General features: G+C 36.5%; 2 protein-coding genes across 3 annotated transcripts; one reads left to right on the forward strand and one right to left on the reverse strand.

The window, feature by feature from the left end:
* Nucleotides 1-334: 334 nt before the first annotated feature.
* On the reverse strand, nucleotides 335-15,171 carry LOC6564307 (axin). 2 transcript variants are annotated; one of them, XM_001990095.3, is made up of 12 exons: nucleotides 14,724-15,171; nucleotides 12,509-12,574; nucleotides 4,390-4,731; nucleotides 4,093-4,325; nucleotides 3,330-4,013; nucleotides 2,053-2,187; nucleotides 1,836-1,932; nucleotides 1,632-1,766; nucleotides 1,300-1,558; nucleotides 1,084-1,228; nucleotides 682-1,026; nucleotides 335-610 (listed from the first exon to the last, which is right to left on the reverse strand). In XM_001990095.3, exons 3-12 carry the CDS (start codon nucleotides 4,480-4,482, stop codon nucleotides 484-486), a joined length of 2,253 nt encoding a protein of 750 aa, XP_001990131.1. In that variant the 5' UTR covers nucleotides 4,483-4,731; nucleotides 12,509-12,574; nucleotides 14,724-15,171; the 3' UTR covers nucleotides 335-483. The 2 variants fall into 2 exon arrangements, with proteins under 2 accessions (XP_001990131.1, XP_032592819.1); XM_032736928.2 differs by lacking the exon at nucleotides 2,053-2,187.
* Nucleotides 15,172-16,251: 1,080 nt separating this feature from the next.
* On the forward strand, nucleotides 16,252-17,757 carry LOC6564306 (copper homeostasis protein cutC homolog). The gene has a single exon (XM_001990094.3). It carries the CDS (start codon nucleotides 16,403-16,405, stop codon nucleotides 17,183-17,185), a length of 783 nt encoding a protein of 260 aa, XP_001990130.1. The 5' UTR covers nucleotides 16,252-16,402; the 3' UTR covers nucleotides 17,186-17,757.
* Nucleotides 17,758-18,010: the final 253 nt, after the last annotated feature.

Raw genomic sequence — 18,010 nt, forward strand, 5'->3', positions numbered from 1 at the left:
TTTCGTTGAGTTTATATGGTAAAAGATACAAACTACAATAAATACATATACGTATATGTACGATTTATATTACATATATGTACATACATGCATAATCGCATATAGATTTAACGTTGTCCTCGGTGTTAATTTATAAGGGTTTGTCATTTCATATGCATGTATATGTGTGTGTGTATTTAAAAAAATACCTCCAGATGTTAAGGACGAAATTATGAAACACATTGCTCCTCCTAAACGCACTATCCCTACCCCTATCTAACTCTACCTCATACCCATATCCTGTCGCTCCCGTCCCCGACCCCGTACAATAGTTTGTGATGCTTGCAAAAGCCTATTGAATGTACAGTTAGTTCTATTTAAGTTTTGATTTCTGGGAATAGCTTCTTTTGAGTTGTATTCTCAACATACAGACATACTCCATTATCGTGACCCCCCTCAATTCATAATTTAACTTAATAGAAAATCTACACGTTATCCTTAAGATTAATCGGATGGTTTGACAAGACCCATCGCTTTGTCTCCGAACAACGGCAGTATGTCGGAGTCGTTAACAATCTCTTCCTGAATCACTGGACTGTCCGGGTCCTCACAATGCGTCTTAAAAAAGAATCTGCAAAATTTGTGCGCATACCAAAATGAAAATCATTTCAAAATAGATCAAATCGAAGTTAATCTGCTTACCTAAAGTGACCCCTTCGTGGCAGATAGTCCTTGAATTGGCGCAGGGTCGGCTGAGTACCGGGTATTTTAATTCTGTAAGGAACTGGCTCTTCGCAGAATGAAAACACCACAACTGTTTCCGGCGGCTTGATCGGCAGCGGCGGTGGGCCCACCACGACCTGATGATGCAGGGTGCTGCTGCCGCTGCTGCTACTACTGAAGGAAGATAGCGGCTGCTGCTGCTGCATAGCCACCATGTGGGGTTGTAGTTGCGGTTGGGCATATCGACGAGTGCGACGCGGCTCGTCTTCCAGTCTTCGTTTTGCTTCCTCCAATTTTGAGGCCGTGCTTGAACCAGAGCGGGAGCTGCTTATCATATATATTAATATAAATCAATTAATTCAATTTGTTTAATTTGTTTACCTGGTTTCTTTGTATTTCATAACAGTATCAGATGAGAACATGCTGATGCCACTGTCTGTGTTCATTGAAGGCCATTTATTTGTTAGCTTCCTAGAGCAGGAACTGGGATCGGGCATTGACTTTGAGTGCTTCATTGAGTGACCACCTGGTTGGACAATTGATATATACAATGTGAAGCACTTGATTGATTGATTGATTGAATGATAGTTAACTTACTCAAGCTCATGGCACCATCACTGACCATGCCCGAGTCATGTGTTGCAGTGCGTCTTCTCGATGGTATAGGCGGGCAAGGTGACATTGTGCCAGGTGAGCGATGTGGCGTTTGATCTTTCCACACACGCGACACATGCTGGTCCAGTATGTCTTGGTCGTTGTCTTCATCGAGTGCAAACTTTTCCCGTATCGCCTCGGCAAATGCTCGATCACTGGCACTGGATCTTTCGTTGTTCGGCAGCGAAGCGCTCGGCATACGCTATACAGAAATAAATAAATTAAGTTTACAAGTGGGAAATACATAAGAAATCCATGTTGTTCAAGTTATTTACCTCAAAGCGGGCACGTTCTTCTAAATCACGCTTGCGCTTCACCTCCTCCAGTTTGGGTATCAGCAGGGCCAAAAGCTCATTTTCCTTCAGCGGTCTGTGCTCGTTTGAATGTAATCGTTGCGTGCGGGGTATAACCTAAGATCGCAAGCAAAACAACACCATTTTTAATAATAATTAAATTCATTGATTTTTTCTTTGGCCTACCTGAAAGGAGTTCGTTTCCTTGTTGGCCATGGCACTCTGGCGTATGGCCTTGTTTTCCGTGGAGCTGTGTCTGCGATCTATATACGGGCGGCCATCCCTGAAAAACAAAACACACATAATAAATATATAGATTTTGTCAATGAATTAGAAACTATGACAACGACAGCCAAATGTCAAATTCTATCTCAAGCGGTGGACGCAGTGTAGAACTACTTACATTGAGCAGCTGGAGAGTGACATTGTATCGGAGTCGGTGCGGCCGCCGGAGCTTACGCTCGCCCTCTCCGAATCAACGCGTGAGTTCGGTATAAAGGATGTATTTGTGCTCGCAGTGTACACATAACCGTGAGCTCTATTCGCATACGCATGCACATATTTTAAATGGGGGCAGGCAGGCAACAACATTATTTGTTTCATCCATGCAATGCGGCAAAATTGGTATTTGGTAATTGGTTTTTTTGTTTTTTTTTTTTTTGGTTTGGTTTGGTTTATGTACAGAACAAATTGTGTGTTGGTCCAGAAATCAAAAATATACATAAATAATAGTTAGAATAAACGAATAAATCGATGTTTGTAAATCCGTGTTGTGGTTGTGGTTGTTTTATTGTTGTTGTTGTTGTTGTAAATATGTATGCAGATGGATGTCACATTTCATGGTTGTGTTGTTGTTTGTTGTAGGTGGGTGCGTGCGTACGTGCGATTTGTGATCGTTCAATATGTGTGTTTAAGGGTATATGTAAATAAAAAGAAATCAAATTAAGCAAATTAACACAATTCATAAATAAATATGTACATAATTAAGAACAGAATGAAATCTTTGATTAAATAACACTTAGGCTAGCTTAGGCCTAAATTACAGTTTACGATTTTATTAAAATAATATAAACTGTAAGAATTGTATTCTAAATAATTGTTTGAAAATATCTTATATACTTGCATCATTTCTCTTTCAACTGGTGAATTTATAAATACCAACGGAGTTTAGAACAGTGATTAAACTGAACTCTTGTTTATTAACAAATAAAATATATGTAATTAAGTAATTGCAATTTGCATGCTAATGAAAAGTGTTATTTACTTTAAATTAAAAATGTTTTTAAAATGATTATAAATATACATCTTTCATTCAATAATCTTGCATAAACATATACAAAATTGTATTAATTGTATTATGCGAATTTACCAAAAATATATCAACGGAAAATAAAATTTTAAAGTTAAATCTCTATTAAAACACTTCGAAAAACTTTGTTTAGGCTGCTATTTCTATATCTATTGAACCAAGTAAGTCTCTCAAGACGAATATAATATTTGAACATGAAAAAGGAATAAAAATATTGAAAACAAATCTATTCACAATGGGTCTAAGTCGTTTTGTGAACATGCATCAAACGAGTGTTTGAAAATATGCAGGATTTTGAACTAATCTATTAAAGAGAATCAAAAATTGTGCAACAAGGGTTGGCAATCCCTTCAAGTTTTCAAGTTACTCACCCGGGTGGTCGGATTTCCAGTCTTCTTTTTTGAGTTGCTATCAATAGATCGCGCGTCAGTCGCATGGGTAAATCGATATGCGGACGCGCCGAGCCACCCTCGACTTGCACCTTCTCGAAATCATCGCAGAGCGACAGCTCCGAGTCCTCGTGCAGCGTGGGTAGTGTGGAGCTGCGTGGCAGCGTGTCTGTGGCACTGATCGACCCACTGGAGCTGGCTGACGTTGATGGACCGTAAACACTGCCGCTGGCACTACATGTGCCAGCTGGCATCACCGCACCGCTATTCATTGGCAAATTGATGAAGACACCGGGCGGAATTGGTCCACTGCTGCCAGATGTTGCGAGCAGTTGTTTGGTGGTTGCCGTCGGCAGAGCACAGGCGCCGGCAGTGCTGCCATTGTTGCTGCCACAACTGCCGCCGCTGCCACTGCTGCCGGCGCTGCCCGATGCAGTGGCGCCGCTACTGCTGCAACGCTCCTGCACCGCAGACATTTGCTGTATGTACTGTATGTACATCTCGGAACAGAGGAAGCTCGGATAGATGTTGTCGCGTATGGTGGCCTCCACATGCTGCTGCATCGGATCATAAATGTGCGGACTGAGCGGAATCTCATTTGACTTGATGGCTTTTATTTGTGTGCGCAAATCATCAGAAATGGACAGTTGGCTTTTGCGCAAGAATCTGCGAATAAAGCAAAGTTAATTGATTATTGAATGATTGGATTATTGGAACAAATTTTGTGGATAGACTTGTAGATTACCTGTATATGGCTCCAATTATTTGCTTGACCTTCTCGGGATCTGTCTGTTGCTTCAGACCCTCGCAGGCAAAGTAGAAATTGAGATGATCATTGTAGGCGGGCGCCTCCTCCTCAACATACTTCTTGAACAACTCCACCCCATCGCGATCCTCAAGCAGATGATTTAGCGTGCGGGCCCAGTTCAGATATGATGGAGGTGAGTTCTTTAAGGTATCTATCACCCCTTCGGTCATCTGCAGCATATCAATGTTGATATGACATGATTGAATACCAAATTTGGATTTCATTTTAATTTACCTTTTTAACTCGGCTCTCTTCTCCGGGTACAGGTGGTCGTGGCCCACTACACTCATTATCATCATGTTTCCGGAGTCCCAACGGATGGCTCATGCCACTCTAAATGCGCCCGCTTCTTTCCTACTGCGGCCAACACAAAAGTTGCACACAATGACTCCACCAACCGTGTCAAAGCTCTCGTGCTCGTGCTAAATATTTAATCTATTGCTATGCTTAAGTTAAGACAATCAAACGTTTTAACAAATCACAAACACCAGATATTTTTAAAAAATATTTGGGATATGGAAGATGCTCTTGGTGTGTGTATTTCGTTTGCGAATTTGGAAGGCAGTTAGACAAGGCCTGAAAAGAAAATGGCAACAAAAAAAAATAACGTTTAAATATAGAAAATGAACAACAAGCTAATTTATTATACAGATCTGCATATACATATGCATATGTGTTCATATTAATAATTAGAGTATAATTAAATTATAATTAGAGTATAAATTATTAATTATTATCTACAATTTATACAAATGTATAACAGTAGAGAAATATTCAATTAAATATGATTTTTATGGCACTTAATACAATGCATAAAGTTGTTGTTATATCGTACATCTTATATATTTAATGTAATATGGAAAATATATTCTTCAAACAACAAACTTCCGCAACTCAAGTTAAAAATACTTGTCCAACTACTACTCTTAATTCCCAACAAAGAATATGTAATCTGAATCGTCCCCTTTTAAATCAATTTCTAAATCTAAAACTTGTTGTTATTAAATAATATATTTTTTTATATATTTACATATTATCATTTATTAACCTGAAATATGTGCAGAATTTATTTGCTTTTTGTGAATTTAGTTTTATTTCGAAGCAATTAAATTGAGTAAAGAAGTGTTTAGATAAATTGACGATCTTGATCCGTTTAAATAACTTGAATAGTCACATTTTATAACTAAAATAATTCGATGTTCAACAGTTGTTAGATTATTTAAACAACGAATTTTAGAACTGCATTTAAAAACATTTTTTCATTGTATAAAATACCAAGGCACACAGTCAATAAGACAAAGAGTGGTGAAAAATACAAATATATTTAATATTTCGAAAAAAAAATACAAAAATATAAAAAAAAATATTATTAGCGATTCATATAAAAGTACTTATTTAATTTTAAAATATAGAGATCTATATCCTAGCCAAAAGTTAAAACTTTATACAACAGACAAAAGAATCAGTTCCGCAAAAACTGTCAAAGATAAGTTGTGCTTTAACAAGTTGCAACTAATTTGTACAAATGGAAAAGTTGAAACTGAGTGCTGCAATAGAAAAGCATAAATATCTGATGTGGCATGCAATTGTGGCACTGCAACTGCTCTACATAAAGAAGCAAATTGATAAGAAGTTAAGTTGGGCATGGCCCGAGGCAAGAGCATATGGCATTTAGTTATGTATAATTTGATATTGCTGCAATTGAATGGCGGCCATTTTGAGAGCGTTTTTGATTGGTTCATGTTATCGACCAATACAATATTCCAGGGCACATCGCCCATGCCAAAGGGAAGGACAATAATCCGTGATGTACGAAATTTTGAAAATGGAACGCACACACACATATACAGAGATGGTGGTGGTAGTGGTGGTGGTGATGGCTCTGCTTCTGTCTGACGCGCATGAAAATCAACAATTTTGCTTCTTTTTTTTGTGTGTGTGTGTGTTCGCTTTTCGCTTTTGCCGCAGCAGTCAAAGCAACAACGACTGGTACGTACAACTACATAAGAGCACTGTCGCCGCCAACAACAGAGCAATGACAACAACAGCAGCAACAACAACAACAACAGCAACGACAACGACAACAAAGGATGAAAACAGCAGCAACAGCAGTAGCAGCAGCAGTAGCAGCAGCAGTAGCAGCAGCAGCAGCAGCAGCAGCAGCAGCAGCCCTTCCCAGCCAACACACACACACACATATATATATACACATGTACATATATATATATTTAGTGTTATACAAGGGGGATGAACGTCTGCTGCGACAACAAAGAGAGCGCCAGAGCCAAGGAAACTCATCAAAACGCCATTTGCATAGCACTCCATTACAGCCCAAAAGAACAAAGAAAAGGCACAATTAAAACGCTCAGCGCATAGCGTTCGAGCAGCGACAGAGAGACAAGAGACAGTGCCCAGCCTCAGTCAGAGCGAGACCCTAAATTGGATGACACACACACACACACATACATCTAAAAATGCGCCAGTGGCCACTTGAAGGCCTCCTTGTGGGGCGAAAAACCAAGCCACATTTAAACTAAAGCCCAAAAGCAAAAGGCAATGGCAAAGGCAACGGCAAAGGCAAAAAAAAAACTATTGAAAATGCGCGAAGTCTGCTTCAAGGATGCATGGTTGGCGCAACTGAATCCTTAGCCAACATCAAAGATCTGCCTGCTGCCTTTTTAAGGACATAATAGCTGCTTGTAGTGCACAGCAGCGCAACAAGGATGCAGCAAATGAAAAAGGCACCGACTAAGAAAGATTTACTTTGTATACAATGCTCAATGGCAAAGAGTGGATTTGGATTTGGCTTAGTGTTTAGTGCGATTAAAAAGCAATTTACAATATTGCATTAGATGAGTTGCCTTTTTTTTTAGTGCAAATAAAGAGTTTTTAAAAATGATATATTTGTAATTAGAATTCGTTCGCGTTCTCGCTCAACGCAACCCATTTAAATCGGAACCATTGCGGATAACGAGCTGAAATTTTCTACTGACCAACTGTCAAAAACTGATGACTTTTTGTACAATTTTGAACAGTATTACAATTTTTAAACTTTGCATATATCCGTCTATTTTTGTGAGCCGACCAGACAAGACAACTATATCATACAGCAGCCATAGGAACAATCAGTCTAATGATGAATTTTATGCTGTGTGGTCTCGAGATAGACGTACATACCTTATTTCGGCCAGTGTCTCGCAAAAATTTTAATTAATTATACATTATTTTAAAAAAAATTCCAAAGACCGATGATAATTCCACCGGCCCAGTGTCCAGATTTAAATTTTATTGAAAATTTGTGGGCTCTGCTGGAAAATAACATCCGAAATCACAGATCCGATATCAAAAATGCTCTGCTGGATAAGTGGAGCAAAATCAGCCCAGAAACTACTACTATCTGGTATCTTCCTTGAATAATAGTTTAAGGGAAGTTGTTAAGGGTAAAGGATATTGTAGTAAGAGTTAACATCCTTATTTAAGCTTTTATACGGCAAAAATGTTACTTTTTTAAGACTGTTCGAAATAAGTTTTGACATTTATTTTGGACATCTTTTCAGTTTTTGACTAATTTTAATTAATTAATATTAAAAAAATAAATTAAAGTTTCTTTTTCACACCTGATACAACATGAAACAAATTGGCATTTAAACATTTTGCGTTTGTTTCCTTGCTTAATCTTTATAGCACTTTCAATTTTATGCTAGACACTGGTCGAAATAGGGTCTGAGACACTGTAGATGCAATACTCATACATGTGAAATAATAAATTAAATTTATTTGAAATGTACAAAAACATAATAGTATGTCAAGCTTTGGGCCAAGATTTTAAATGTTGGCTGATTGACTTCGATCTGCAAGGATATCAATATCTTCGGTGTGTCAAAGATAGCATTTATTTCTTGTTTGCATATTAACAATAACTATTAAAGTGAATCGAATTAATAATCGTACTTAGAGAAATTATTTCATCTTTTGAAATTCATTTTCTGTTGGCAATAATAATACATTTTTGTCTTCACGTTGTTACAATGAGAGTCTAAAGTTTGAAGAGAGTTTTGATGTTGCATGTAACGAGGGCGTATTGTGGTGTTTTTTTTTTAATAGTTTTCGTGGCTATATGGAAATAGAATAAGAAAGAACTTGGGAATTCAGCCAACAACTTAAATAAGTTCGGCTCGACTGATTTCACGGAAACCGACGGGCGTGGACATAAATTAGACCAAAAAACTAATTTCAAAAAGAGAGGCGAAGAATCGAAGATAACATTAACATTAGGTATTAGGGTATTAGTAGTAGTGTGTTTAAATGCAAATTAGAGCAACTAGTTTAATAACACTGTTCGGCTCCCAGTCGAGCATACGTCAGAGTGACTGTTGCTTTATTCAAGAGCTAGCTTCAAATGTGTTGAGCCGCCGCCAATCGTCAAGTAGTAAATAATAATTTATGAGTTAATTTGATTGTAAGGAATTTCACAAAAGGGAAAGGTTGAAAAATGTATTAAAGTATTAAATTTGACGTGTTTAACCTTGAAGATCAGATTTCCAATACTCATATCTAATTTCATTTTAACTTTCTAATCCCTCTTTGAGTTTTTGCAATGAAGTGCAACTCATACAAGATATATCTTCGACAGATTGTTCCTATATTAATCTTAGTACAGTTTTATATTGATAAGTTTTTGTCAGAATGTTCGAAAAATAATAGCATGCGTAACGTCTGAGTTTGATCTATACTTTTTTAGTTAACCAAAATGTTATTTATATAATCCATCTTTCGATTGATTATTCCTCACTCAGCTAAATGATTTAGTGGCCCGCAAAAAATAAAAGTTTCTCAAGTTTCCTTAACGGATGAAATTCTATTGTTTTCTGCTTTACCACTAAAATAATAATAATAATAACAAAAATAATAATAATAATAATAATAACCCTCCTTTGGCACTAACAGATCTAGTTTACAATAATACTTATTAACCAAGTTTAAGGAATAAATTTAGAAACTTTGTGCTCTTCAATAATTTTGAAGAAAAATTTAGGTACTATTAAAAACTATCTACATATTTATACAACTATATAACAAATTGAAAATAAATTGAAAAGCGAATTTATTGAAGCAAGAGCAAGCCAAAAAAAGGAGGCACACTTGAGAACCAACTCATTTTATTAAATAGTTTTAAGATATAAAAATGAATGTGAACTTATTGTGGCAACGATTTCTTTTGTATCTTAGTTCCAGCCGGTTGAATGGCATTCACTAACAATACACCTCGGGGCAATGCAACAGCACAGAAATCCCCTCGACGAGACGCAGATGAGCGATTTCATTATCCCAATTACATTTTGTACGGTTCACAGGATAAATGCTCCTTACCAACATATTATGATTTCATATGATTGACAGGTCTATTGAGCAACGATGATGAAAATAAAAAAAGAAAGAAAACGATGCAGAACGCTACTTGATAATTGCGATCTTGGCATGGAATACTTACAGCCGTCTTGAACTGGTTGAGATTCAGGTCTGAGGTGATTCTGGTGAAGCACTCGTCCTGGCAGCAAGTGACACTTGCGTGAGATGCATTAACAATGGCTTGATGACACACTGGATATTTAGGTGGCGGCGCCTCGACAACTATAATCTTGACAAACTGTTGACAAACTTGTTGTTGAACACGCGACTGACTGACAAAAGCAAGCGGCAAAGAAAGCAACGGCACAAAGCTAAAGAGTCAAACTGAATCTCGTCAGCCGATGACAGCAGCATCCAAGCCAGATTTTAAGCAGCATATACACAGATATATACATATATATTTATATATATGTAGAACGCTAACTGCCAAACACACCCTGTCACTGCAAACGAGCCTGCGACTGTGTGTGTTTGTGTGTGTTGGTATATAAAAAACCATGTATATAATCACTGTTTTTTTTGGGGGTTGCCCATTTGGGCGCTTAGAGCTAAGGGCTAAGAGCTGTTGTGGTTGTTTAGGGCACAATTGTTGCATGTGCGCTTTTTATTATTTTATTTCTGGTAAACTGCACCGTTTTGCGTTACGTCGAGGATTATTAGATGATTGTAAATGGCAAAAACTCGAGCACTTCAAATCCCAATCAGTGTTGGATGACTCAACCAAAAGCTAACCAGAGCCAAACTGAAGAGTTGCTCCCCCTAACGCCTACTCCGCCCCCAAAGCTGACTGCCCAGCATAATGATGCTTCATGTACAACTACAACAGCAACAACAGCAACAACAACAAGAACAACAACAACACTTACAAAGGATGTTCTTTTCAAAGTGTCAGTGGTTGCGGCACGGCCCTTTGTGCGGCGCAAAAGAGATGGCAATACGGAATAGAAATCATTGTGTGTACAACCAATATGCGCAGGTCCAGAGCCGCTGCTGCGTATATAAAGCAAAAGCAAAAGCAAAAAAAATAAGAAGAAAAAATAACCCAAAGGAGACTAGTATTATACAATTCGAACGGTCCATGTACAACTAGAACAACAACAACAAGAAGAAATCGTATGAACGGGTGAGGGTTGAATTTTTGCACCCTCCCCACCCATTGTCATACATAGTATTTTTATAATCCTCCCCCAAACAACTAGAAACTCAAAACAAGTATGAAAATTATTTTCCAATAAGTTGAAAAGCAATGAGTGCGTTCTGTGAATAAAAGGGGATTGGCGGATGGGGTTGGTTGTAATTTGCAGTCAGTTGTCGGTGTGTCGGTGCCGTTTTGTTTCTAATGAGGTTAAAGGCAAATTGCCGACGACCGCCATTGCGCTGAATGTTGAGTCTGATTCAAGTCTAGACTAGGAAAACTGGGGGAAAAAAAATAACACAGTTCGTAATGCCTACACACCAATTGACCTTCGTGATGCTTCCTGTTTTCACAAAGTCAACGGCAAAACTTTACTTGAGCAAAACGCACGTGTAAATATCAAAAAACTTTAACAAAAATAGTTAGGCATAAGATATGATATTCTTTCAGAATATCTACAAGTGAAATCCTTTAAATTAGTAAATATTGTATATTTATGAAGGTTTCCAGGGCGACCAAGTGTTTAACTCTTCTGAAAACAAGAAATTGAGCTAATGGATGACTTCAGTAGCCACTATTATCTCTCAGCTTATTAGTTAGCTCGTACTTACACTACTTACTTCCGAAGCTACCTTAATATGTATTTGGAATTTGGAATAATATATTGTAAGAAAAAACACTCAAATAGTTTTTGAAAATATAACAAGTAGTTTTGTGCTTCTTAATTTACAGATGTTTTTTGTATGGTTGCACTCATTTAATTGGCTTTTATTGGCAGACATTTTTAATTTACACTCAAATCAGCGGCCATCGTTATGAATTTGTATTTAGTACTAAATAGGAAAGACTTTAAACCAAAATACGATGCAATTTGAAGATTATATATTTATTATTATTATTTGAATTCATACACTGCGAGCCACCAGATCTATTGTGGCCCTTTCTGAGCCAACAGCTCTTCCATCTACCTCAACTCGTGCACGAATGCTAGAATCTTTTTCGGGTCTTCTAAGCTCAGAGCATGTAACCCCAGGATATTACATCTTTTCCTATCACAATCTGCTAGGATGTGCCTTGAAGACTCTTCCTCGTGTAAAAAAAATTCCTTCATAGTTCGCTACTAATACCCAGTTTAGATAGATGACTTCTTAGTCTACATTGTCCTGTCAATAAGCCTATTCCTTTCCATTATTATATATTTAATTTACATATAAATGTTGTAGAATTTATAACAACTATATGTTAATTTTATTATATTTTTATGTTATTTATAATAATGGTTAAGATCAATAGCCGTATTAATATAGTAATTTTTATTTATCTGTCTCTATTTTGCTCTGTCTATGTGAAAACTAGTCTGTCAGTTCTGAAGATAATTTGATTGAACTTTGACAATATATTGGGGATTTTGCAGCATGAAGGAAATCTGTAAATGTATAAGGGGAAGTCAACCGAATCGGATCACATCATATAGCTGCCATTGGGCGGCATTTGAGTTATTGCATTAATAATTTTACTTAGCCAAACTCACCAATGGACTACCATATGGTGCTTACATGGAAACTGTCCGACAGTTTTTCAAATGACGTGCTAAAGATAACTGTTTAATTTCTATATTTGATAATAAATGTAAACTATTTAAATTTAGACTTACTGCATTTTAATAAATCAAAGAAAATAATGTTAACAATTTTTGGAAACTTGTTTAACTAAAGTTAATTATAACATACACAATTAAATACTTCTAAAATACATCTATACTTAGTTTATATAAATAAAAGCAGACATAGAGAGAACCAAAATACTTACATGTGTAATTTGCATTAAGATTGCGTGAATATGAAAGATATCTCGGGATTCCAAACACTGTACTTTCTAAAATGATAAAAAGAATAGATTTAACAATGAATTTTAACTGATATAATGATGAAATTCTAGTATAATATGGTGCGTAATTCTGGTGTAATTATATCTATAACAAATAAAGTTTTTATAATAAGGAAGTTTTTCTATCTTATTTATTTTAATATCGATCGAAGTAAAGCATTATTTATCAGCATCTTTAGCCGACTACGTCTGTCCAGATCTTGATGAAAATTGGTATATATTTGGCTTTTAGCCAAGGACACTTAGTGACTCTGAGAGAAACTATCGGACTAATTGATCATATATTTCACGTAAGAATAATATGGCAAATGGTGTGCTATAAGTTATATGATCGAAATAGTCGTAAACATTTATGTCACCTCACATCCATGTCTGACAAAATATATTGAGTTTGCAGCAATACGTAAAACAGTAACAAAAATCATCATAAAATTAATATCTCGAACTTGAGACTAAAATTTACTTGTCGGCAGGTTAACTCCGGTCTAAAGGATATGCAAGTTTACTTGTTTTCTATACACATTTTGTGTTGAAAGGCAGGTGTTTCATTTTGGTTTTACAATTGTACATGAATTAAACTTTATGAAATTTCTAGCTGGAGTTATTTCATATCATTAAGTGTCGAATGAAATTAATGTAAAATATTTGTAATCAATGTTTTGATTCAGTTTTCGGTCGTTTCGCTCCAGGTCTTATATAATTTATAAAATTGGAATTTCGTTCATCAATGCGTTAGATACATATGAATATATTACACCTGTTGCACTTGGTAAGAGGAAATCTTTCCGCTGCTCACATCCGTATTTAAAAGTAGATAAGCGAAAAGTCAAAAATTTTAACTAGCTAAGCTAATTTAAGAAAATCGTATTATCTGAAGCACGCTTTTCAATTATTTGCGTTTAACTGAAAATATTTAAGTATCTGCATATGTGTATCAATCGTAGAAAGCAATAAAATGTAATCTCCCTGATATGATTTTCCTTTTTCAGTGCACATCAAATTCAATAACCCTTAAAATGTGGTTTGCTTTCAACACGGCAGCTTATTTCCCAAAAGGGTGAAAACTACAAATATTTTTCACACGAATTCTTTTGGCCTACGCGTAATTGAATTCAGGACACAGATTTTTATTGAATTTCTGAGAAAAATCAAATTTATTGAAATGCTTTTCAAAAGCGAATGTAAAATTGAATATTGAGCTTCCCTTGGAGAATGATATTTTATTATATTAGCGGTCGCGAATTCATGACAAAAATATAAAAATAAAGCTTTTTAAAACGAATTTAGTTAGGTGTTTTATGCAGTGTCCATCATTAGTTCGCTCACATAAAACAGCATCGGATTACTATATTATATAGACAGCTCCCATAGTTACCATAAAACAGAATCGGCTCATTATATCACATACATAACACCCATAAAAACTATCGGCTAGAAGACGTGTTTTTAATTATCAAGTTATTCTGACTAAATGAACTGCTTATGTGTTTCTTAACATTTTTGAAGAACATAGAACATATTCTGTTTCTATCATGAAATTTAGATATAAACTGATGACTTCGGTCTGAAAGAGTATGTTAAGTTATGTATAAGTTAGCTGTTCTTCCTTGCTTAATTTAATTACAGAATGGAAAATTTAATATATCCTTTAAGAGTATAAAAGGTCTTAACAATTTCTAAGCTATGTACTTTCTCTATCCCAATTGTTAATGTTATATGTACAGAAAAAAATTAATATTTAAAAAAAAAAAAACTTAAAGATAAAATGCTATTCTTTAACACTAACAAGAGTTTTCATATATCAACAATATTTAAATAATGTTGCGAAATTTTAAAGATCTGCAGTGCAGACAATAGTAGAAGAACTCCTAAAATGTATATTATCTGATTTCAAATCTATGGATACAGATTTAGGTATTTTAATGCAGCAAGATTGCCTTCGATTGTAATTGATATCGATATATCTTAGCATGTATGTGGAAACATTGCAGAAATCGTACGCTGTTTAAATATAGACTTCAATTCAATAACATCCTTGCCAATTTATTATGTACAACTAACTAAATTTAGAAAAAAGCAAATTATGATTATTATTAAATTGAATTTTGTTAAGAGAAAAAAAAACCGACGAACGCACCTTCAAATTGCTGTAATTCCATTTGTTTCAATTAATGCGGTTGACAGTGTGTGGTCCTCGTGCGTAGCAGCTGCGTTGATGGTGGTGACGAGTTTGGGTTTGGACGGGTGCAATTGAATTGTTGCTGTAGTTGCTGTTGTGGCTGGACGTGATTTCGATAATAATGATGATATAGATGGCAAATACGACGAGGAAGTTTTCATTTTGATTATAAATGCTCAACGATGAAGAATTTGTAACTAGTAGCAATGTAAATGGGCTTCTTCAGGAAATTGCACGACGGTAAAAAGAAATTCAACAAGCGTAAACGTAAACAACGAAAAGAATGTAACAAGAGAGTGTGTGAGGCACGACGACGGCAAACGACCAAAAATTAAATGCTAAACAAGGCTAATTATGACGACAGCAGTTTCTGTTGCAGTTGCAGTTGCAGTCGCCGGTAATATATATATATATATATATATATATATATTGATGTGGGTGCAGCAGCAGCAGTAGCAGCGCGGACGCGAACTCTGATTATTTGTTGTTGTTTGGTGGTTATTTGTTGCGATTGTCTTGCGAGTGCATTTCTCTCCAGCATTCAGAAGATCCGTGCGGACGTAGATAGATTTACTTAAATCACTGTGCTGCACATTGCTATATTGTGTATGCGTATGCGTGTGTTTCAAGGTGGCAGGAGTAGGAGTTGGAGTAGTTAGAGCAACTCCTCTGGCAACTCTCGGCCAGAGAGAACGCAGTGAAAATCGTAATTTACAGCATTTTTCATTCAAGTTGCGCATACAACATAACAGAACTGAAATGCAATGTGTTTTCGACTAACTAACGCATTGCTTTACACTTAACACTGGTTTTAGTCGTTGTTTATTATGTTGCTGCTGCTTTTTCACATTTCTATTTATTTATTTGTGTGTTCTTTTTTGTGTATTTGTATTTATGTTGCCTCGGTGCTGCTGCTGATTTTACTGCAGTTTGACTTTAATGGACGTTTTGTTGCTTTGTTTCGATTTACTATTGCAAGTGTTTCGAGCGCGAACACATCATTATCGGTTCACTGTTATTAATAACAAATGTATTCAATGGCAAAACAAAATATATTTATTATTGAGGCAACTTTTGTTTGTTAGCCACTTTGAGGTTAGAACAGCAGAGTTGTGTTGCGTCTGGGAATGTTGCATTTTATCGATACATCGATGTATCTTAGTTACATTCGATAAGTATACATTAAGTTTGCGATAATTTGCGCCATTCGTGTCATTAAATGCAGTTTTTAAAGTTTGCGATATTTTGCATATTCTACAGCACTGGTCTGTTATTATTTACTAGCGAGAAAATATATTAAAATTTACACTTTGTCACCATGGAACCACATAATACCTTATCTAACTACAAGTCAAGACATAGAGGACCAAATTGCAAATGAAAATAATAGCAGAGTACCAATTAACCTTTCATTTCTACACTGATTTCAAAACCGATAGGCGAGTAACGGCAGCTCGATATTGATAACAGCAAATGTTAATGCTAAAGTCGTTGGTAAACAACAGCTGTTGTCGAAGCTTAAGAGACGCCAACATTGAAAAATAATATAAACAAACAAACAAAACAAGAAAATATATTCACAACCATTAAGAAGTAATAAGCTTAAGCTTACTCCAGCCCATTAAAGATTAGCCACAATGTCTTCTCACGAAATTAAATTGGAGGTATGTGTGGATTCGATTAAATCGGCACTTGCCGCAGAAGAAGGCGGCGCGGCACGCATCGAACTCTGTGCCGCGTTGCAGGAGGGCGGCTTGACGCCCACCACCGGAACGCTTAAGACTCTGAAGGAGCTGCCACTAGCATTACCCATTTGTTGCATGCTGCGGCCACGACGTGGCACCGATTTCGTCTACAGTGAGGAGGAGCTGCAGGCGACACTCACAGACATGGATTTGCTGAGAACCCATGGCGCCGATGGCTTCGTTTTTGGCGCACTTACGCCAGAGCGCACGATTGACGTGGACAAGTGTCGACGTGTGATGGAGCACTCTTACGGGCTGCCCGTCACCTTCCATCGGGCCTTCGATCTCACCGACCATAAGTTTATGCATGAGAATGTCGAGCTGCTCAAGGAACTGGGATTCAAACGGATCCTAAGCAGCGGGTTTCGATCGTCAGCGGCCGAGGGTGTTGACTATTTGGCACAACTAATAGCGAAACATCATCGGGACATTATCATTATGCCCGGCGCCGGCATCAAAGTATCAAATCTAGAAGAGATCCTCACTGTCAGTCGCTGTTTGGAGTTCCATGCGTCGGCATTGGACACCGCCAGTGAAGACTACAGTGCTCCGACCACCACGCGCATGGACTGTGACGTAACAATGGGCAAACAGGACATTGATCCGTACTATGGCACAAACGTGAACGTTGTGCGAAAAATGGTCACCATTGCCAGTGCCATGAGCTGCAGATAAACACATAGAAAGCAATACAAATATTTCAATTGAATTATGCTTTGACTATTTATAATGTACATACATATATATGTATATATATATTTAAATAGTTGTCTCTTAGAGTATACATAACCAAGTTACCTTTTCGAGATTCCAATACATTTGTTCCAAAAGAAAAGGTTGATAATTCAGTAGTTTATTTTTCATGTTCAATATTAAATGTACAAATTCTAATATAAAGATAAAAAAAATTAAATTTAAATAAAAAACAAAAATCCGAGTTTAGCTCACTCGCTGCCAAAATGGAGTTTGATGCAGTTTATGCAGAGCTCCACAGAATAGAGAAGCAGTTGGAAAGAATGCAAAAGATCTTGCGGCGGACGAGTATAACGACGGACTATTTGCCTAAAAGGAAAACTTACTCGAGGACAGCTTCCAATCGCTACTGAAAGGCATAGCCTCTGCGGTTGGACACTCATGTGCGGTTGGACACTTATGTGCGGTTGGACACTCATGTGTTCATTGTGTTCAAATAAATAAAAAGATCAATGGGCATACATTTGAGTTAAAAGGAAAAAAAAAACAAGAAATAATTCTCCATCGCTTTTTTACTTCATTCGTTTTCAAATTGAACTGCGAAATTCCGGCGCATCTCATTTCGATTGCATCTGCAGAACTCCAATCTTAGCTGTAATTCGTAGTTTGTCAGTGCTTACAATTGGGTGACAATGATAACCAATACAAACTGCAATGGGGACCAATCTAGATGTCAATTTTATTACGTTTAGGGAACCTAGAAATGAACACGCAGATGTTAATGGATTTGTAATAAACGCAAGCAAA

Source organism: Drosophila grimshawi, unplaced genomic scaffold (assembly GCF_018153295.1).
Source record: "Drosophila grimshawi isolate 15287-2541.00 unplaced genomic scaffold, ASM1815329v1 contig_311, whole genome shotgun sequence".
In the NCBI taxonomy this organism is placed as follows: Eukaryota; Metazoa; Arthropoda; class Insecta; order Diptera; family Drosophilidae; genus Drosophila; species Drosophila grimshawi.

Excerpts from the sequence above, each read along its gene's own strand:
- LOC6564306 (XM_001990094.3), top strand. The coding sequence starts at position 16,403 with ATGTCTTCTCACGAAATTAAATTGGAGGTATGTGTGGATTCGATTAAA.
- LOC6564307 (XM_001990095.3), bottom strand. The coding sequence starts at position 4,482 with ATGAGCCATCCGTTGGGACTCCGGAAACATGATGATAATGAGTGTAGT. Across the intron at positions 1,559-1,631 it reads AAGAACGTGCCCGCTTTGAG|CGTATGCCGAGCGCTTCGCT; the intron begins GTAAATAACTTG and ends ATTTCTGTATAG. Across the intron at positions 1,229-1,299 it reads TGATGGTGCCATGAGCTTGA|GTGGTCACTCAATGAAGCAC; the intron begins GTAAGTTAACTA and ends TTGTCCAACCAG.